General features: G+C 38.5%; 1 protein-coding gene across 2 annotated transcripts in view; it reads right to left on the bottom strand.

The window, feature by feature from the left end:
* Positions 1 to 3,676: 3,676 nt before the first annotated feature.
* Positions 3,677 to 22,696, bottom strand: part of CDKL3 (cyclin dependent kinase like 3) — a 70,521-nt gene continuing 51,501 nt past the window's right edge. Inside the window, exons 7-13 of one of the 2 annotated variants that reach the window (XM_036282035.1) lie at positions 16,489 to 16,642; positions 16,059 to 16,387; positions 14,654 to 14,747; positions 9,365 to 9,527; positions 7,533 to 7,630; positions 4,604 to 4,698; positions 3,677 to 3,949 (exon numbers count right to left, since the gene is read on the bottom strand). In XM_036282035.1, coding sequence (XP_036137928.1) covers positions 4,645 to 4,698; positions 7,533 to 7,630; positions 9,365 to 9,527; positions 14,654 to 14,747; positions 16,059 to 16,387; positions 16,489 to 16,642 — 892 coding nt within the window. In that variant the 3' untranslated portion in view covers positions 3,677 to 3,949; positions 4,604 to 4,644. Of the gene's footprint in view, positions 3,950 to 4,603; positions 4,699 to 7,532; positions 7,631 to 9,364; positions 9,528 to 14,653; positions 14,748 to 16,058; positions 16,388 to 16,488; positions 16,643 to 22,696 lie in introns of those variants that run through there. The other variant, XM_036282036.1, reaches the window with a different exon arrangement.

The raw sequence follows: 22,696 nt of genomic DNA, 5'->3' as shown, positions 1-22,696 counted from the left end.
GGAACAAATTGGCAACATTTTGGTGCCTGGGAAGATGTTCAGCCAACTGAGCCACACTGGCTGGGCCCATTCATTTTATAACACTGATATTGTTATTGTCATAATTACCTAGTTATTAATATTAATAATAGAAAGAAAGCAAAGGGGAGGCCAGACATTATAAGCATGGTCATCTGGGAAGCTTCATCAGGAAGCTGCAACTTCACACTTCCAAGGGAACCACCAGTCCATTCCCTGCAGATCTCTGGGGGAAGGAATCAAACAAACAAGAGGATGGGCATATGTGTAGTGAAGTCAGGGTGACACAGGGAAGGTGACTACCTGACAGTCTAACCTGAGAAAAAGACAATTGGCTACGGGGATGTAGCCAATGTGTGTGTGCATTGTGAGGGTTCATCGGTTAAGCTCCTAGTTGCAATCCCCAGACAGAGTTTTCTTGCTCATGTGCTTCTGTTTCTCACTTGCTCCACAACCCACACTCACCTGTACACTAGCCTGCCACGTGGCCTTACGCAGCTGCATGGCCCATGGCCATGTGGCCCTGTCACATAATGGACTACAACGGGGAACACAAGCTAAGCTAGCCAGATGCGGAACTGGACTGTGCTTTAATATGGAGTGGAGACTCTGGGCAGTAGCCTTAATTCTAGCCCTGCTGAAGACAAGATTGGACTTTTTCCATGGTGAGATGGAGGGAGATGGGACTTTGAAAGGGAACCCCTTAATTTTACATCATCAATAAAGCTTTCCACAAAATCTCACCCTCCCATGGGATCTCAGTAAATTATTTTCCCAGCAGCACCCCAAGAATTCCACTTCCACTGGTAACAGGTAAAGACACAGAGGGCACCCCACTGATGATAATACCAAAACCAGACAAGGACAATATAAGAAAAAGGGACTAAAATCCCTCATTGATGTAGATGCCAAAATCTTTAGTAAAATATTAAACAATCAAATACAATACACACATAAAAAAGATCAAGTGGAATTTAATCCTAAGAATGTAGGGTAGATGAAACGTTCAAACATCAATTAATACAATTCATATAAACAGAATAAAGGAGGAAAGTCATAAGAGCATCTTTGTAGATGCAGGAAAAGCATTTAACAAAATTAACACCCATTCATGATAAGAACACTCAGCAAAAAAAAAAAAAAAAAAAAAAGAAGGAACCTTCCTCTATCTAATAAAGTTCACCTACATAAAACCTATAACTAACATCATACTTAATGGGAAAAGGCTGAATGTTTTCCCTCTGGTATAGGAGAACAAGGCAAAGATGTCCACTCTTACTACCTCTGTTCAAAATGATCACATGTCCTAGTTGGTACAATAAGGCAAGAGAAAGTAATAAAAGGCATAAACATTGGAAAGGAAGAAGTAAACTATCTTTATATATAGATGTTATGACTGCCTATATAGGAAATCCTAAGGGACATACAAAAAAAGAAGGCGAGGCAAAGGCAGAAGGAGGAGAAGGAGGAGGAGAGAGAGAAAGAAGAGGAGGAGGAAGAATTGGAAGAAGAAGAAAGGAACTAATGAAAAAACAAAGAAAGGAAATCTACTAAAACTAATAAGCGAATTTAGCAAGGTCCCAGCATACAAGATCAATATAGAAAAACAAATTGTAGCTTTGTATTGCAACAACAAACTGGAAGATGATATTAAAAACCAATACCATTTATAATAGCATCAAAAAACAAAACACAGGCTGGCCAGTGTGGCTCAGTGGTTGAGTGTCAACCCATGCACGTGGAGGTCGCCAGTTCAATTCCCAGTCAGGGCATGTGCCCAGGTTGTGGGCCTGATCCCTAGTGTGGGGCATGCAGGAGGTGGCCAATTGATGTTCTCTCTCATTGATGTTTCTATCTTTCTCTGCCTCTTTCTTCCTCTCTCTCTAAAATCAATAAAAGAAAAACATTTTAAAAAACACACATAGGAATAAATTTAATAAATGATGTACAAGTCTGCTACACAATATTACAAAAAAAAATTAAAGAAGATCTAAATAAATGGAGAAGTAATACCATGCTTATGGATTGGAAGATTCAATATTATTAAGATATCCATTCTTCTCCAATTGAAGTATAGATTTAACAAGTCTCACTCAAAATCCCAGAAGACTTTATTTATTTATTTATTTATTTATTTATTTATTTATTTATTTATGTTTTTATCCTCACCTGAGGACATTTTTCCTGTTTTTTTTTTGTTGTTGTTGTTGTTGTTGTTGTTGTTGTTCAGATAGAGTGGGAGGGAGAGAGAGGAAAAGAGAGAGAGAGAGAAACATCGACATGAAAGGGACACATCGAGTGGCTGCCTCCAGCACGACCCTGACCCAACCAGGGCTGGGGACAAACTGCAACCAAGGTACATGCCCTTAGTGGGAACCGAACCCGGGTCTCTAGGGACTGCAGGCCGATGCTCCAACCGCTGAGCCAAACCGGCCAGGGCTCAGAAGACATTTTTGTAAGAAACAAAAATTTTTAATCCTTTGATATTAATGTAAGGATCAACAAATATAGCATTCAATGGGCAATGGATGGACTTATAACTGTTAAACCTACCACAGGGAACAATTCAGTTTTCCTGGAGGAGATTAGTAGCTAAAACTAACGGGAAGCCCTAGCCTGTGTGGCTCAGTTGGTTGGGCTTTATCTCATGAACTGAAAGGTTCCTGGTTTGATTCCTAGTCAGAGCATGTGCCTGGGTAGCAGGCTGGATCCCCAGTGCAGGATGTGTAAGAGGTAGCCAATCCAAGTTATGCTCTCACATCAATGTTTCTCTCTTCTCCCTTTCTCAAAAAAACAAAAACACACACTATATCTAGCTAGCTATCTGTATAAAAGCTAACAGAGTGTCTGTTACAAAGGTATATTCTGATCAACTTTTTGATGAGATTAAAAGAGATTATAGCTCTAGCTGGGGAACACAGTTGGTTAGAGCATCCTCCTGATACACCAAGGATGCAGGTTCAATCCCCCATCGGACAAACACAAGAAGCAACCAGTGACTGTATAAAAATAAGGAACAACAAATCAGTGTTTCCCTCTCTCTGTCTGTCTCTCTCCCTTCCTCCCTCTCTGTAAAATAAATACGTAAATAAATAACAGAGATTATAATATTATAATAAAGAAATTATACTTTCATTTACTTTTAGTTAATACAAAATCAGGTAGAGTCCTGGTAAAACATCAGGTAATCCCATTTTATTGTGCTATTTTTTAAAGACAAGGACAATTGAGAATTTTGGCAGTATACTACTTTTGAGTTGTATATAATTGATTTTATTAAAAAGAAAATATTTGTAGCACATAAAGGCACTATCAAATGGAACTAGAAAACTGGAATAGTGCTAATAGTTGTTTAAAGGATAAAATAATTTCATTGACATTCGAATACCAGATAATTTACAGATTTTTATAAATATTATAAATACTCATATAGCTGACTAACAGAACATATGATTAATCTTGTAATGGTAATGAACAGCTTTTAAAACAATAGATCAGATATTTCATTAAGAATTATCTTCAGGAAGCCTGAGCATACTAGGAAATAATAGGCATTTAAGGTTATATCACTAGCAGAGGGCAGAGATCAGTGTAAATACAATGTGTGTCATGTCACATGATGTGTTACCTACTCAGTAATCATGGCAAGTAAAGAGGCAGGCAGACAGGATATGACTTTAATTCCATATCAGAGCAGCACATCAACAGAATTCTTAGAAGAAAGATGAAAACAGAGAATGGTTCGCTACCAAAATCAAGTTGGATGATGCTAATGCAGATGAATGGCCATCTTAAAAGCTCGTTACATTTCTATTGTGTATAAAATAACAAGGGAAGACTTGCCAATTCGTATTTTAAGATTTAAGAGACACTACCACAAAAAAAATCTGTTCCTCTTCAAATTCTTCCCCTCACAATGGCCATCTCCACCCTAAAATTAGAAACCAAGCCAGTAAGAACCAGAGGTAAGAATGTAAATATATACTGCCAAAACTTTGCCTATTAATGTTAAATTATATGTTACAACATATTTTATTAAACTACTAAATGATAAACATGCTGGTCAAGCCAAAAGATATGCTTCAATGCTTTGCCCAGTTTCCATCCTTTTTAAACACAACTTTCAGGATATGTTTAAACGCTGTTCCAGAATGTCCAGTGTGGAATCAAGTCCATGTTTCATGCTTATAAGTACATTTGTTTGCTCAGAAATGTTTGGTACTCCCAGACATTGGGATCTTACTTTATTACACATTTTGAAACTTTTCCTTCTGTAATTATAAAGTTCTGAACCTAAGCTAAGAATGAACACTAATCAAACATGACTGAGATAATATATCATCAAATAGAATTATATGACTTAATGTAAGCTGTAGTTTTATTAAGATGTACCAGCCAGGCAGTTTTTTATAAATTAATGCTCAAATTAAGAAAACATGAATAATTTAAAGATTAATAGGTTTAAAAACAAATGTAGATGAATATACACATAAGTACACAGAATTTATGATATATCTGTAGAATTATCTAGTCAGCATTTTTGTGCATGTAATATTTTTTTTAAAGGATTTTTTAAAAACCATACAGTGATTCTGGGATTCCCTGAATTTTCAGCTGCTGCATTTTCTACTCTACATCTGGCAGGTTCTTCTTCCTTTCAGTTTGTGCATTTCCTGTATTCTAAAAAAGTAAATAGAAACAGGACCTTAATTGAGGAAATAGTGAGTCTTTGGCTAAGGAAATATAGCCACAGATAAAGTACTTGTACTTTGAACCTGATTATTTCATGAGGTACAGGGAGACTATTTAGCAAAGTATTCCTTGTTATGATCATGAAACAGAACTGAAGGTAGTTTTTGTATGGGCTCTTATCTCTCTTGCCTAACAAACTCTTTAGCAATAATTTAGGGTTTCTCTCTTGGTCACAGACTCTATTCAATGCATGTATGTACTATTTCAGTAGACATTTAAGATGAAGCTGTTAGAGCGTCGACCTGAGGACCAATGAGTCTTGGGTTCAATTCTGGTTAAGGGCACATACCTCTGTTGCGGTTCATCCCTGGCCCCTGGTTGCAGTCTGCAGGAGGCAACCAGTTAATGTGTCTCTCTCACATCAATGTTTCTTTCTCTCTCCCTCCCTCCCACTCTATCTGAAAAAAAAAAAAAAAAGATGTCTAAAAGAGTTTAATGTACAACTGCCCTGGCCAGTGTGGCTCAGTTGGTTGGGTGGTATCCCATACACTTAAAGGTTGCTGGTTTGATTTCTGGTCAAGGCACATGCCCAGGTTTTGGGCTTCATTCCAGTAGGGGGCATGCAAGAGGCAACCAAGCATTGTTGAGCTCTCAAATAGATGTTTTTTCCTCTCTCTCTCTCCCTTCCTCTCTCTCTAAAAATGAATAAACTATTTTTAAAAATAAGAGTTTAATGTACAAGTAAGAAGTGCCCAGATCTGATTAGATAATTCAAAACCAAGTCAACAAGAGAGCCAAGAATAAAACGAATAAGTTGCTAGTACTTCTTATGTTTTTAGAAACATGTGATATTCTCCCATGCTCTAAAATAACAAACTACCAACTCAAATGTTAGGAAAAATTTTTATCCTCACCCAAGGACATTTTTCCATTTTTTGTTCAGATAGAGTGAGAGAGAGAGAGAAACATCGACGTGAAAGGGACACAGCAAGTGGCTGCCACCCGCATGACCAGGGCCAGGGACAAACTGCAACTGAGGTACATGCCCTTAGCAGGAACTGAACCCTGGTCTCTCTGGACTGCAGGCCGACGCTCAAACCACTGAGAAACCGGCCAGGGCTAGGAAATTTTCGTAATTCTGACATTAATTTGTTAAAAGTGTCTGAAATAGTCTTAGATGCAATTTCAGTCACTTCTCAAAACTGCATTTGAACGGGCAACACAAATAAACTACAACCATCAATGATTTCTGGTTATTTCTAATAATTACAACTATTTCAAGGTCACTCTTTAAAATGTCATCTTTTCAGGAGTTCTACACCATATGAACAAGAAGGAATTTTCCCTTCCTATTTACTTTTGTATTTTAAAATGACAGAACTGTCTTAAAAGTTCCTTTCTTCTTGAATTGAAATATAATTGTAGTTCTGGGGACTCCCCCAGACAGTGGGATAAACACATATAGCACATTACTAGTCTACCCAAACTCAGGACCTCTAACTCACCAATCACTCAAAATATGTGCAAATGGTGTACTGTTCAATGTGCTATGATATCAGTAAGTCACCCAAGTTTAAACCACTTTATTACTTTTTATAATGAACTAAAAAATTACATGTTCTATCTAGAAAATTTCTCTTTTCTGCAAAGTAAACTGGGTTCTTAAGTTCTAGGCCAAGAATAAAGCATAAATGTTACTGTGAAAATAAATCTAACAGTGTCTGATAACTTTTATTTGAATGTTGTAGAGATTAAACAGACTTAGTTAAAATGACTTAATTGGTTTCAGATCACTGCTTCTTTATTTTTCTAATTTACTCAAATTTACTTGATAGGTATGTGCTAATTTTATCACTAATAAAAATGTAATCAAGCCCTGGTCTGTATGGCTCAGTTGGTTGGGAGTTATCCTCCTGCACCGAAAGGCTGTCAGTTCAATTCCCAGTCAGGGCACATGCCCAGGTTGTGGGCTCAATCTCTGGTAAGGGGCATGCAGGAGACCACCAATCAGTGTTTTGCTCTCACATCCATGTTTCTCTCTTTCTCTCTCCCTTCTTCTCCTTTTAAAAATAATATATGTGTGTATATATATATGTGTGTATATATATAATTTAAAATGTAATCAATTTAATTTTAAAAATAACAAACTGAAATAAAGTTGATGACCTCACAAAAGTAGGTCAGCTATGTGATTTAATTCAGTGAGTGTTTAGCACAATCCCCTTCTCTTAAAAGAATACCTTTTAGAGAGTATTCATCTGGACATTTAGGGGTTCAAGATTTCCAAATAAAATTCAAGTCTCTCTCTGGTGGGTTTGAGGCAGGGACATTTCAACAAGATAATCTGATAGCTAGCTAAGAGCAACTATTTGTGAAAATAGGACAGCAGGTAGACAGCAGAGATGCAGGAACAAACTGGAGAAAAAAAACAGGAAGAGGCTCAAGACAAATAATATCTGTTCTTGTAGCCAGTATAACCATATGTTTATACCATTATTTATTATTCATTTCCTCTGGCATGGTTTACTTGCCCAATGTTGGGTAACACACATAACACACATACTCTTTTCCCTGAGTACCATTAATTCTAATCACTTCAACATTCAAATGAAGGCTGGTATTCACTACCCTCCCCCACAAAGTTATAAAAACTTTTAATAAGTGGTTATTCTAGGAAAATAAGGATCGGTTTCTTGCCTTCAAAGATTACAGAATTTTGCATTTTTATATAACTTTCCAATGATAATAACTAAATTTACACACCAAGTCACAGGTTCTAAACAGCATTTTTTAGTAAAAGCTGTAAACAAAAAAAGTTTTACCTCTTGTTTTTCTTGATTTTGATCCACATTAAGTAAAGTTGGTATTTTAGGTGAATCAGTTTTCTTTGATTCCCTCTTCAGCATTTTTATCTGTTTAACTTTTGCAAAAATATATACAACAATGACAACTTGTTATTCTTATGGTGAAATTTTACTTTCCTTTTTAAGAGTTTCAAATGGAAATTCTGATACCCAGTTTCTCACTTTATTATAAAGGAACTGAAAAAATCATAAGTTCTAATGGTAAAATGTACCAATGATTTGTTTTCTAACTTTACAAATGATCTACCATTAAAAGAAGACATTTAGCCCAGCTGGTGTGTCTCAATGGTTGAGCATTGACCCATGCACCAAGAAGTCGCCAGTTCGATTCCCAGTCAGGGCACATAGCCAGGTTGTGGGTCAGGTCCCCAGTGGGGGGCAGGCAGGAGGTGGCCAACTGATGTTCTCTCTCGTCGATGTTTCTATCTCTCTCTCTCCCTTTCCCTTCCTGTCTCTCTAAAATCAATAAAGAAAAATTAAAAAAAAAAAAAAAGACATTTATTTTTAAAATTCTATGCCCTGGCAGGTTTGGCTCAGTGGTTGGAATGTCAGCCCGTGGATCAGAGAGTCCCGGGTTCAGTTCCTGCCAAGGGCACATACCTTGGTTGCAGTTTGTCCCTGTCTCCGGTTGGGGTCATGTGGGTGCCGACCACTTGATGTGTCTCTCTCAAGTTGATGTTTCTCTCTCTCTTCCTCCCTCTCTCCCTCCCGCTCTATCTGAAGATAGATACAAAAATGTCTTCGGTGAGGATAAAAAAATAAAAATAAAATAAAATTCTGTCCAGCCAGTGTGGCTCAGTGGTTGAGCATCAACCTACGCATCAGGAGATTGCCGGTTCGATTTCCAGTCAGGGCACATGCCTAGGTTGTGGCCCGATCACCAGTAGGGGGCATGCAGGAGGTGGCCAATCGATGTTCTCTCTATCTCTCTCTCCCTTTCCCTTCCTGTCTCTCTAAAATCAATAAAGAAAAAAATTTTTTTTTAAATTCTGAGTATAACTGTTAAATGGATCAGATCATTCCTCTTGAACTGTACAGGTACTATATTCTTGCTGTTATATTAAGTTTTCACAAGGTGTCACTGTTCTTCAAAGAAACAACATTTACTCTACCAAAAATGAGTTTCATTTTAAGAAATCAATACCTGTTATAAATCTGAATATAATAAATCCTGTCCAGCCAGTGTGGCTCAGTGGTTGAGTGTCGACCAATGCACTAAGAGGTCGCCGGTTCAATTTCCAGTTAGGGAACATGTCTAGGTTGTGGGCCTGATCTCCAGTGGGGGGCATGCAGGAGGTGGCCAATTGATGTTCTCTCTCATTGATGTTTCTATCTCTCTCTCCTTCTCCCTTCCTCCCTCTATCTCTAAAAATCAATAAAGAAAAAAAAATTAAAAAAAAAAAATCCTTGGATTCCTGAAGCACATACATAATTCCTGTAATTATATGGGCAAATAGTCATGGGTAAACAGGAAATTGATTTGTTCCGGGTCATAGTATATACTGAACCAAAACCACCTTTTCCAAATACTGTTCTAAACATTTCAACAATACTGAGCTAATGAAAAATTTACCTTTTAAAGTTTTCTTAATCTTTCTTTAAAATTTTCTCCTTCAAGTCTCACCCCTTATTTGATATGGGGGGAGGGAAATTCTCATCTGCTGAAAATATTTTCTCAGTAATTTACTATTTTCTACCCAAATTACATTATAATATATAAGTTATATTACAAAAAGGTTTTGTGGAAGATAACATCTGGAGATTTGTAATGCTATGCAACAAATGTGTACCTTCCATTCTTTTCATCTCCTTTGACTGGATTATGAAAGGCAATTCTGGGAAATGGAATTCTTTCCTGTCAGGCCTGGCAAAATTCAGCTTCCTTTTATTTCCATTTGCCATTTGGTCACTTTGACTTGTTTGCTCATTAAATACACCTTTCTCCATTTGGCTCTAAACAAACAAATAAACAAAGTTAATTTGAAGAAAGATGTGTAATTATTCAGTGGCAAGCCTAAAATTATTAGCCATTTGGATGGTATAAGATATGCACAAGAATGCCTTCTAGAATAGAATACCAATAAACATATAAACAGATTAAAGTTCAATAAAAGTTTCATAAAGCAAACTTTTTTTTAGCATATTGAACAATCTGAGAATAACAGTAGTTTTAATCATGAGAACCACAATCTTAACTTTTAATTTTTAATCCTATTCATTGCACTCTGACTTTGGACAGATTGCTTTATTCTATTTTATTAAAATAGAATATTTTTATAAGTTCATTTTATTAAAAATTTATTTTCTAGCCCTGGCCGGTCTAGCTCAGCAGTTAGAGCTTCGGCCCATGGACTGGAGAGTCCCGGGTTCGGTTCCTGCTGAGGGCATGTACCTCAGTTGCAGTTTGTCCCTGGCCCCGGTTGGGGTCATGTGGGTGGTAACCACTTGATGTGTCTCTCTCACATCAATGTTTCTCTCTCTCACTTTCTCCTTCTCTCCCTCCTACTCTATCTGAAGATAAATGCAAAAAAAAAAAATGTGTTCTCTGGTGAGGATAAAAAAATATATATTTTCTAGCTTTAGCTGGTGAGGTTCAGTTGGTTGAGTGTCGTCTCATATCAAAATGTAGATGATTTGATTCCCGGTCAGGGCACATGCCCAGGTGGTGGGTTTGATGCCCAGTCGAGGTGCTTATGGATGGCAGTTGATCAATGTTTCTCTCTCTCTCTGCCTCTCCCTTCCTCTCTCTCTAAAATCAATAAAAACATACCGTTTTTAAAAACAATTTATTTTTCTATTTACAAAATTATGTGCTCTGGATATTGAGAAAATCCAAGGGAAAAATTTACTTGTGAACCCAGCATTCAGAAAAGCCTTTTATGTTACCTGTTTTTGCACATTTGACAAAAGATGATAACAACTTTCCTAGGTTAATTGAACTGTCCAGCTTCAAAGTAAGGGCTTGAAGGGAGAAGCTTTCTCCTGGACAGAAGTGCAGGCAGAGACCACTGTTCCTTTGCTGAGCTCTTCCTGTACAGAGCTGGCAGGAGGGCTTCATATCTGAGTCTCCATCAACCCATCTAACACTGTTCCCCCAACCCTGATGATTCTGAGATCCAGCTCCACCCAACTTGTGGGCCCACCGAAGCCGTTTCTAGTGGCTTTTCCGTACAAACGACCTCTCTTAGCATATTCTTCAGACTGTCCTAAAATCTCTCAAACAAGTAGCATCTGGCCTCTGCATACCACGTACCTCTTGCTAAGTGGCCTCAGGCCTGGCACTAGCAGCAACCAGTCTCAGTTCACATCTAGGCTTCTCCTAGACACCTCCAAGCCCAGCACAAGTAGCAGCCATCTGCAGATTTCTCTGTAGCTCATGCTCGGTGGCCCCAGACAGGACACAGGTAGTGGCTGACCTTGCACCTTCTGAGAGGCCCTAGAGCCAGTGCACCTAGTGGACAGCTTTAGACCAGGCCAGATTACAACCAAACTACCTCCACAAGTGACACACTCAAGGTGCGGACTCAGTGGCACCAAAGCCCCACGGAAGCAGGTCATTCTCCCTGTTGTTGCAGCTGGTCCTTGAAGCCAATCGGCCTTGGGGGGTCAATCCTTCCCAGTGATGTGCTAATAGCAATCAAGGCTCAACTACAACAGGGCAGTGCACACAGCCCACACAGAGAGCTACACCTGGAGCACCCAGCTCAGATGACTGGGGAAGCTGTGCCACTGGACCCTACAGGACACCTATTATACAGGACACTACCAAGTCCAAGAGACATAGCAGCTCTACTTAATACATAGAATCAAACACAGGGATGCAACCAAAATAAAAAGACAAAGAAACAGGTCCCAAATAAAAGAACGGGAGAAATCTCCAGAAAAAGAACTCAATGAAATGGAGGCAATAAAACTACCAGATATAGAGAGTTCAAAGCAATGGTTATAAGGATGCTCAAGAAACATAGTGAGAACTTCAACAGAATAAAAAAGGTCATAAGCCCTGGCCAACTTGAACCAAAGAGTCACAGGTTTGATTCTGGTCAAGGGCACATACTTCAGTTGCAGTTTGATCCCTGGCCCTGGACAGGCTCATTTGGGAGGCAACCAATTAATGTGTCTCTCTTACATCAATGTTTTTTTTTCTCTCTCTCTCCCTCCCACTCTATCTGAAAATCAATGGAAAAATATCCTTGGGTGAGGATTAAAAAATAAATAAAAATTAAAAAGGTCATGAAAACTATAAAAAAGAGCCGATAAGAAATGAAGGATACATTAATTGAAGTGAAGAATAAATTACAGGGCATCAACAGTAGAGTAGAAGCAGAGATTAAAATCAGTGACTTGGAAAATAAGGAAGCAGAAAACACTTAATCAGAACAGCAAAAAGAATAGAATATCCAAAGAAATTAAGATAGTGTAAGGAGCCTCTGGGACAACTTCAGCCATACCAACATTCGCATCATGATGACAGAAAACTTCCCTAACCTGGTGAAGGAAATAGACATACAAGTCCAGGAAGTACATAGAGTCCCAAACAAGATGAATCCAAAGAGGCCCACACCAAGACACATCATCACCAAAATGCCAAATGTTAAAAACAAGGAAAGAATTTTAAAAGCAGCAAGAGAAAAGCAGTTAGTTACCTACAAGGGAGCGCCCATAAATCTGTCAGCTGATTTCTCAACAGAAACTTTGCAGGCCAGAGAAAATTGGCACAAAATATTTAAAGTGATGAAAACCAAGGACCTACAACCAAGATTACTCTACCCAGCAAGGCCATCATTTAGAATCAAAGGACAGATAAAGGACTTCCTAGAATAGAAGAAAAATTCAAGGAGTTCATCACCACCAAGCCAGTATTATATGAAATGTTAAAGTGTCTACTTTAAGACAAAGAAAAAAATTAAAAAATATGAATAATAAAATGGCAATAAATACTTATCTATCAACAATTACTTTATATTTAGTTATTATTTTGTTAATCCTCACCTTAGGACATTTTTCCATTGATTTTTTTTCTTTTTTAGATAAAATGGAAGGGAGGGATGGAGGATGAGAGAAAGCTAGAGAAACATCAGTGTGAGAGAGACACATCGATTTGGTTGTCTCCTGCATGACCCTGACCAGGGCTGGGGATAGAACTTGAAATCCAGATATGTGCCCTTAACAGGGAATGAAACCCATGGTCATTCAGTCTGTGGGCCAATGCTCTAACCACTGAGAAAAACTGTCCAGGGCTATCAACCATTAATTTAAATGCAAATGGATTAAATGCTGCAATCAAAAGACATATGGTGACTGAATGTATAACAAAACAAGACTTCTACACATGCTGTCTACAAGAGACTGACTTCAGATAGAAAGACACACACAGACTGAAAGTAAAGATACAGAGGAAGATATTTCATAAAAATGGAAATAAAACAAAACAAAAAAGCTGAGGTACCAATACTTATACTAGACAAAATAGACTTTAAAACGAAGGCTATAAGACATAAAGAAGGACCCAGCAACTCCACTTCTAGCTATTTATACAAAGAAACCCAAAACACTAAATAGAAAAGACATATATATCCATATGTTTATTGCAGCATTATTCACAATAGCCAAGATATGGAAGCAACTTTAAGTGTCCATCAATGGTTGAGTGGATAAAAAAGAAGTAGTGCATATATACAATGGAATATGATTTGGCTATAAAAAAGAATAAAATCTTGCCATCTGTGACAACATGGATGGATCTAGAAAGATTTGTGCTAGGTGAAATAAGTCAGAGAAAGACAAATGCGAGATGATTTCACTTATGTGTGAAATCTAGAAAACAGACAAACAGAACACAGGCAGACTCATAGATGCAGGGAACATTTTGACAGTTGTCAGATGGGAGAGGGGTTGGGGAATGGGTGAAAGAGATGAAGGGATTCAGAAATGCAAACTGGTGGTTGCAAAATGGTATTGGGAATATAGTCAGTAATAGTGCACTAAGTATGATGTCAGATGGATGATGGATGTATTGGGATGATCATTTTGTAGGTTATATAAATGTCTAATCACTAGGTTGTACACCTGAGACTAATATAATATTGTATGCCATCTGGAGTTTAAAAATACAAAATAAAAGGCCCTGGCTGGGTAGCTCAGTTGGTTAAAGCATCATCATCCCGATATGCCAAGGTTTTGGGTTTGATCCCTGGTCAGGATACAAACAAGAATCAACCAATGAATGCATAATAAGTGGAATAACAAATTGATGTTTCTCTCTCTCTCTCCCCCCTCACTCCCCCTTCCTCTCTCTCTAAAAATCAATACTGTTTTTTTAAAAAAGATTATCCTTTTAAAAAAATAAAGAAAAACTTTCCTTAGTTAATGGACAATCTTCCACAATGTAATGTGTAGTATCCCACTGTGTAAACTCTAATGTACATACTTAACCAGTCACTTGCTCTTGGATGAATTTGTGTTTTCAATTTTTTATTATTATAAATAACACTGTGGTTCAATTTTGAATAAGCTACTTTCCTATGTAAAAAAAATGAAGGAATGAACTACACTGATTATTTTTTCTAGCGAACAGTAAAATGTATCTATTTGGCAATTGCTTTATTCTATAAAGAAAGATATCAAGCCCTGGCCAGTTTGGCTTAGCGGTTGAGCATCGGCCTGAGGACCAGAGAGTCCTGGGTTCAGTTTCCGCTAGGGACATGTACCACAAAAGAAAGAAAGAAAGAAAGAAAGAAAGAAAGAAAGAAAGAAAGAAAGAAAGAAAGAAAGAAAGAAAGAAAGAAAGAAAGAAAGAAAGAAAGAAAGAAAAGAAAAAACAATTTTTGAGATGAAAATCTTAATGCCGCCCCTGCCCCCAAGTAGCATACTGAATACACAAACCAAGTTGAAAAGAAATTAACTAAAATTGACTAAGAAAATGATGGCCTATTTTCATCTTAGGGGGATTAAAAAAGGAAACTAAAAGCACATTTTTAAAAATATTAGAGCCCCGGAGATGGAGAAAAGGACAAGAGGGCAGTTAGAGGGATAATGTTGAAAGAGGCTATAATTCAACGACTAGCTTCTTGCCTTACTTGAGTGGGACCTGTATCCTCTTGCCTGCTATTAGTCAAAACTTGTCCAATAGATTGTGAGGAAGTACGTTTTTTTTTTGCTCTTTCAGTTAACCTATTATTTAAAATCAAATAAGAAATTATTAGAACTCCCCAGAAGTGCTTCTGTTTTAGCTTCAATAAGGAGTATGTTACACCATGGAAGTCTACTGTGAACACTGAATGCCAAAATGCAGTAGTCAGTTCTTAAGAGCCAATTGCTCTAAGTAGAGAAGTGAGAACAATTCACTTATGGCTAACATGAGGGTAACAACCATGTTGTAGAGTTACTCCAACTGGCCCACTTGCTCCCTTCTCTCTGATCTGAACCTGGATCTCTGAATTACTGGGTTTCTGAATTTCTGAGCTTGCTGCCTAAAGCTGGTTTATACCATGGTTATTGCAGCAGTGGGTTTTGGGTCACCTCGAGAACAATTGAGCTCTGTAACCTGCTGTACCTTTCACATGTCCATTTGCCCACCTCTGTAGAGCACTAAGTTTCACAATGTATAGCTAAGATCAGTCTGCTAGGCCCAGCCAGTGTGGCTCAGTGGATTGAGCTCAGTGGACTGAGAGGTCCAAGATCGATTCTTGGTCAGGCCACAAGCCCAGGTTGCAGGCCAATCCCCAGTAGAGGGTGTGCAGGAGGCAGCTGATTGATGTTTCTCTCACATCAATGTTTCTATCACTCTCTCCCTAAAAAGTCAATTTTTAAAAAAAAATAATAAAATTTTAAAATCAGTCTTCTAGGATCAGCTTGTGATATTAAACCTAGTCTCCCTTCCTCATCTAGATACATAGTAGTTTCCCTAAATTTAGAAATGGCCCTGATGCCTTACTAGACAGAACCTGCCATCCATCACACTACCCTTGATTAACAGACTGAGACACCATTTTCTCAATCTGTATCAGTAGCTAAAACTAAAACTAGCCCAATATGTTTTTCTCCCAAATTATTTGATCTTGAAAGACTATTTCACTATAAAAGATTATTTTCAACTACCTTCTCTCCTTTTAGAGAATTTGCTATGAAATAAAGCTTACTTTGTTATACCAAGGCACAGCAATACCAGAACTTAGGTCATATCACCTTTTTTTCTCTTCAAATGAGAAGAAATTTTTCTGAGGTTTTGTTTTTTTTGTTTTTTTGAGGTTTTTCCAACAGGCATTAGTGAAAAAAAAAAAAAAGTCTGCATAGCCAAGAAAAGTTAATTTCTTCTACAGTATTCATAAGAAGGACTCAGTAATGGCCCATTGTATGATTATATTTTCAATATATCTTCAAATTCCATTTACATATGGCCACTGTGAATTTGATCCTTTGAAATACCATTATCTAGGAACATTATATTAGTTTTCCGTCTGTCTCTTTTCTGTTAGAACTCACCTTGAATTGGAGTGGGAGAGATTTGAATTGGAATTAGAAGCCATCAAATTACTGCTAGTTAGGTTAATGGGTGGCATCATCATACTACCTCCAGTATGTGGATTGTCTTTCATGCTGATAGAGTTAGTGCTGGGATTGGCAGGATTTGGTGGTACATTGTTTACAGATTTTGTATTTTGAGACACAATATGACCATTTTCAGTTGCATCCAGTTGACAATGTCCACTTTCATACTCTGTTGTTTTTGGTTCTATGATATCTACTTTTCCTCCTTTGACTTTAATAACTCTGACTTTGATTTCCTTGGGCTTTTTCTCTTTTTCCATTTCCTAGAACAGACACATCCAAAATCTGAGTCAGAATAACTGTAATTTTTATCTTTAGAGTGCTAACTATAACATTACTGGCTAAAAAGAAAACCAGTTTTTACCTTTCCCAAAAGTGAAGTACGTAGCAGTGTATCAGTATAAATTGTTTTTCTTTCATCTTTCATAAGTTCATTTTCTTTAGAATTCTCTTTTGGCTTTATGAATGAATTGACTTTTGCTTCTTGTAGTAATTTAGCTCTTAGTTCTGGTATGAATCTGATGAAACAAGCAATATCAACCAATAATCTTTATTTATGTAGATAGAGTATTTCATCTTTAATGGACCATTTAACCAATTAATTTACATTTAAGCCACAGCATAAATAAGTAATCAATAATGCATGCCAAAAAATGGCCCAATATTTACCTAATACAAATTGCTTCCTGGTAGATACATCTTCTAGTTTTGCCATGGGAATGTACTATATAAAACTTACAAAATAGATTTATAGAAATTAGATTCCTTTTGTGATACAAATGTTACTCAATAAAAATATTAAGAGATTAATTAATTTCTGAAATCTTACTCTAGAAAAATATTTTCAGTAAAAAATATGACAGAACATCAACATTGAAGGGAGATTGTTTTGGTTTTAGTTTGACTTTCTTTTTTTATTAAAAAAATTTTTTTTTTTTGGTACGTACCCCTAGCAGGAACTAAACCCAGGACTCTCTGGTCCGCAGGCCGACGTTCCAACCGCTGAGCCAAACTGGCCAGGGCTAAAAAATTTTTTTCTTTATTGATTTTTAGAGAGAGGAGAAGGGAGTGGGAAAGAGAGATAGACGCATTGATAAGCGAGAACATCCACTGGCTGCCTCCTGCATGCTAACACTGGGGATTTGGCCCACAACCTGGGCATGTGCCCTGACTGAGAATCGAACCGGTGACCTCTTGGTGCACAGGTCAATGCTCAACCACTGAACCACACCAGCTGGGCTGACTTTCTTTTTTTCAAAGTTATTTATTTATTTATTCATTTATTTTTTAAAGTTTTTTTATTCCCATTATTAATTTAGAGAGAGAGGAAGTGAGAGGGAGAGACAGATAGAAACATCGATGGGAGAGAACATCAATTGACTGCCTCCTGCATGACCCCCACTGGGAATCGGGCCCACAACCTGGGCATGTGTCCTGACTGGGAATCGAACTGGCGACCTCTTGGTGCATGTCAATGCTCAACCATTGAGCAATACCGGCCAGACCAAAGTTATTTATTTTTTAATGTAAAATCCATTCATATGGCTAAAAATTCTAAAGGCTGTATTTAAAAGTCTTCTTTCAATCCCTGTCTCTGAGTTGCACAGTTCAACTCCTTGAAGCAGCTGTTGCTATCAATTTGTGGACCTTTATTTATTTTTTTAAATATGTTCTTATTGATTTTTTAGAGAGAGAGGAAGGGACAGAGAGAAACATCGATGTGAGAGACATTGATTGGCTCCCTCCTGCACACACCCCCACTGGGGACTGAGCCCACAACCGGGGCTTGCCTTCTGAGGAAGTGAACTGGGACCTCTCAGTCCATGGGCCCATGCTCAATCCACTGAGCCACACAGGCTGGAGAGTTTGTGGAACTTTATTTTTATTTATTTTGTATTTTTTCCTTCTACTTATTTATTTAAACATATCTTTATCATTGAAAGTATTACAGATGTCCCTTCTTTTCCACCTATTGACACCCTCCTCCCTGCACCTGTCCCTGTCCTGCCTTCCCCACACTATTGTCTGTGTCCATTGATTATATACATATGCATATATGTTCTTTGGTTTATATCTTCCTGCACCCCTCGCCCCCACCACATTCCCTCTGAGGTTCGTCAGTCTAACAACCAATTTGTATTTCTTAATCCCTTCACCTTTTTCATCCATTTCCCCAACTCCCCTCCTATTTGGCAACCATAAAAAATTTCTCTCTATGAGTCTGCTTCTGTTCTGCTCATTCATTGGTTTGTAAATTCAGTTGTTGATAGATATGTATTTATTGCCATTTTATTATTCATATTTTAGATCTTCTCCAAAAAGATGTTTCAACATTTTATATAACACAGGTTTGGTGGTGATGAAGTCCTTTAGCTTTTTCTTGTCTGAGAAGCTCTTTATATATCCATCAATTTGATAGCTTTGCAGGATAGAGTAATCTTGGTTCTAGGTCCTTGCTTTTCATCACGTTGAATATTTCTTGCTACTCCCTCTGGCTTGCAAAGTTTCTTTTGAAAAATCAGCTGACATTCTTATGGGAGCTCCCTTACAGATAACTAACTGCTTTTCTCTTGCTTCTTTTAAGATTCTCTCTTTGCCTTTAATCTTTTGCATCTGAATTATGATGTGTCTTGCTGTGGGCCTCTTGTTTGAGATTCTCTGTGTTTTCTGGATTGTTTGTATATTTCCTTCACTAAGTTAGGAAAGTTTTCTGTCATTATTTTTCAAATAGGTTTTTAATTTCTTGCTCTCACTCTTCTCCTTCTGACACCCCCACAATGCAAATGTTGGTATGCTTAAAGTTGTCCCAGAGGCTCTGTACATTATCCTCATTTTTTTGGATTATTTTTGCTGTTTGCTTTTCTGATAGGTGTTTTTTCTTCCTTATATTCCAAATTAATGGTTTGATTTTCAGCTTCATCTACTCTACTGTTGATACCACGTAAATTATTTTTTATTTCAGTTAGTGCATCTTTCATTTCTGACTGGTTCTTTATCATACTTTTGAAGTCCTCACTAATTCTCTTGAACATCCTTATTACCAGTGTTTTGAACTCTGTACCTATTAGATTGTTTTTCTCCCTTTTTTTTTTTTTAAGTTATTTTCCCGGTTTTGTTCTATTCTTTCATTTGAGACATATTTCTTTGTCTCCTCATTGTGACTGCCTCCCTGTGTCTGTTTCTATGTATTAGGTAGAGTTGCTATGTCTCCTAGGCTTGGTAGGGTGGCCCACTGTAGTAGGTGTCCTGTAGGGTCCAGTGGCACAGCCTTCCTGATCACCCCAGCTGGGCCCTCAAGGTGCACCCCTTGTGTGGACTGTACACCCTTCTGTTGTAATTGAGTCTTGATTGCTATTGGCATATCAATGGGAGGGATTTACTGATCAGTGGCAAGAACTGGCTGTGCCCAGTGACCACCAACATCTGGCCACCTTGGGGCTCACCACACAAAACAAGACTTACTTTAGCAGGGCTCTGGTATCCATGGAGTCCACCCTTTGAGTGTGTCTCTTGTGGAGGTAGTTGGGTCATGGTGCTTTGATGTAGTCTGAAAGCTGTCCACTGGGTGTGCTGGCTTTGGGGACTCCTGGGAGGTGGAGGTCAAGGTCAGCCACTGCCTGTGTTCTACCTGGGGCCACCAAGCATAAGCTACAAAGTGATCTGCAGATGCCTGCTTCTTGTGCTGGGCTTGAAGATGTTCAGGCAAAGCCAAGCTGTGAACCCAGGCCAGCTGCAACTAGTGCCAAAGCTGGGACCACTTAGCAAGTGGTATGGGGCTCAACGAGGACAGATGCTGCTTGTTTGAAAGATTTTAGGAAAATCCAAAGCATGAGCCAAGATAGACTATTCCTATGGTAAAACCACTGGACACAGCTTGGGTGGGCCCAAAAGTTGGGTGGGGCAGGGCCTTAGGGATTCACCAGGACAAGGCAAACAGTGTGAACCAGAATGCTGGAGTCCCAGATATGACGGCTCTCTGCAGGCTCCATAGGGGAAGGGCTCACCAAAGGAACTAGGGCCTCCACCACACCTCTGCCCAGGAGAAAGCTGCCTCTCCACTCTCACACTAATGCCAAACAACTCAGTTTTCCCCTGTATGTTTCAAGCTGCTTCCCCTATGCTGGAGCCCACAGGGAGTGAATCCCAGTAAATCCGTACATGGACCTTTTGAGAGAAAGTGCCTCGGCATCCAGCAGCGTCAGCTTCAGGCTCAATTCCCACAGGTTTTTACTCCAGAAGTTATGGGGACTTCTTTTTCTTTTAAGCTGGGGCCTGGTGTGGAATGGGGACCACTTGCTCCTCAGGGAGAACCTCCACAGCCAAAGTCTTTCTTCTGATTTTTATCTGCCACACATTGGTGTGAGACCAGCCCTTTCTTGTGTCCACCCCTCCCACCAGTGTTGATGTGGCTTTTTTCATTTCATAGTTGTAGGACTTCAAGTCAGCTCAATTTCGGGTGGTTCTGAACGATGGTTGTTCTGTAGTTTAGTTGTCATTTTGATGTGGTTGTGGTAAGAGGCAAGTACCTCATTTACCTACCCCACCATCTTGAACAGAAGTCCTAACCTTTGGCATTTTAATTATGATGTGTGTCGGTGTGGGTCTCTTTGGGTTCATTGTGTTTGGGACTCAGTGCTTCCTGGACTTGTATGTCTATTTCCTTCACCAGGTTATGGAAGTTTTCTGTCATCGTGATGTGAATGTTGGTATGCCTGAAATTGTCCCAGAGGCACCTTACACTATCCTCATTTCTTTGGATATTCTATTCTTTTTGCTGTTCCAATTAGGTGTTTTCTGCTTCCTTATATTGCAAGTTGCTGATTTGAATCTCTGTTTCTACTCTATTATTGATACTCTGTAATTTATTCTTCATTTCAATTAGTGTATCCTTCATTTCTGATTTTTTAAATTTTTATTTATTTTATTTATTTTTTTAATCCTCACCTGAGGATATTTTTCTTTCTTTCTTTTTATCTTTATTGTTGACTGTATTACAGATGTTCCTCTTTTTTTCCCCATTGACTCCCTCTTCCCCACTCCCGCCCCCTCCTACCTTTTCCCACACTGTTGTCTGTGTCCATTGGTTATGCATATATGCATATAAATTCTTTGGTTTATTTCTTCCCATCCCCCAACCCCCTTCCCGTTGAGATTTGTCAGTCTAGCAACCAATTTGTACTTCTTAATCCCTTCACCTTTTTCACTCATTCCCCCAACCCCCCCTCCCATCTGGCAACCAACAAAATGTTCTCTATATCTACGAGAATGTTTCTGTTCTGCTTGTTCATTTTGTTTGTAGATTCAATTGTTGATAGATATGTATTCATTGCCATTTTGTTTGTTCATATTTTTTATCTTTTCTTCAAAAAGACCCTGCAACATTTCATATAATAATGGTTTGGTGGTCATGAACTCCTTTAGCTTTTCCTTGTCTGGGAAACTCTTTATATGGCCATCGATTCTAAATGACAGCTTTGCAGGATATAGTAATCTTGGTTGTAGGTTCCTGATTTTCATCTCTCTGAATATTTCTTGCCAATCCCTTCCGGCCTGCAAAGTTTCTTTGGAGAAATCAGCTGACAGTCTTATGGGAACTCCCTTGTAGGTAACTAACTGCTTTTCTCTTGCTGCTTTTAAGATTCTCTCTTTGTCTTGAACCTTTTGTATTTTGATGATGATGTGTCTTGGTGTGGGCCTCTTGGGGTTCATCTTGTTTGGGACTCTGTGCTTCCTGGACTTGTATGTTTGTTTCCTTCACCAAGTTAGGGAAGTTTTCTGCCATTATTGTTTCAAATAGGTTTTCGACTTCTTGTTCTCTCTCTTCTCCTTCTGGCGCCCCCAAGATGCAAATGTTGGCATGCTTGAAGTTGTCCCAGAGGCGCCTTACAATATCCTCATTTTTTTGGATTTTTTTTTTTTTTTTTTGCTGTTCTAATTGGGTGTTTTTTGCTTTCTTATATTCCAAATCAATGGTTTGCTTCTTGGCTTTACCTACTGTACTATTGAATCTGTGTAAAATATTCTGTATTTCAGTTAGTGCCTCCTTCATTTCTGACTGTGCATCCATCATTTCTGACTGGTCCTTTTTTATGCTCTTGAGGCCCTCACTAAGTTCGCTGAGATTCTCACTAAGTTCATTGAACATCCTTATAAGCAGTATTTTGAACTCAGCATCTGTTAGGTCGCTTATCTCCATTTTGCTTAGTTCTTTTCCTGGGGTTTTGTTCTGTTCTTTCATTTGGGACCTGTTTCTTTGTCTCTTCATATTGACTGCCTCCCTGTGTTTATTTCTATGTATTGCTTAACGAGAGATGTGGGGCTAGCTGAGACCAGATGCTGCTCGTTTGAAAGAATTTAGGAAAACCTGAAGCAGGTCAATCCTATGGTTAAGCAACTGGCAACAGCTTGGGTGGGCTTGAAAGTTGGGTGGGGCAGGGCTTCAGTGAATCTCCAGGCTGGGGCAACCAGTCAGGTGCTGGAGTCCCAGATATGGCATCTGTCTGCCGCCCCAGGGAAGGGCTCACCAAAGGAACAAAGGCCTCTGACAGCACGTTTGTCCTGGAGAAAGCCCC

The sequence above is a fragment of the Molossus molossus genome, unplaced genomic scaffold (genome assembly GCF_014108415.1).
Source record: "Molossus molossus isolate mMolMol1 unplaced genomic scaffold, mMolMol1.p scaffold_m16_p_4, whole genome shotgun sequence".
Classification (NCBI taxonomy): Eukaryota; Metazoa; Chordata; class Mammalia; order Chiroptera; family Molossidae; genus Molossus; species Molossus molossus.
The sequence above is the reverse complement of the archived record's forward strand: the minus strand, read 5'-3'. Positions and strand labels throughout refer to the sequence as shown.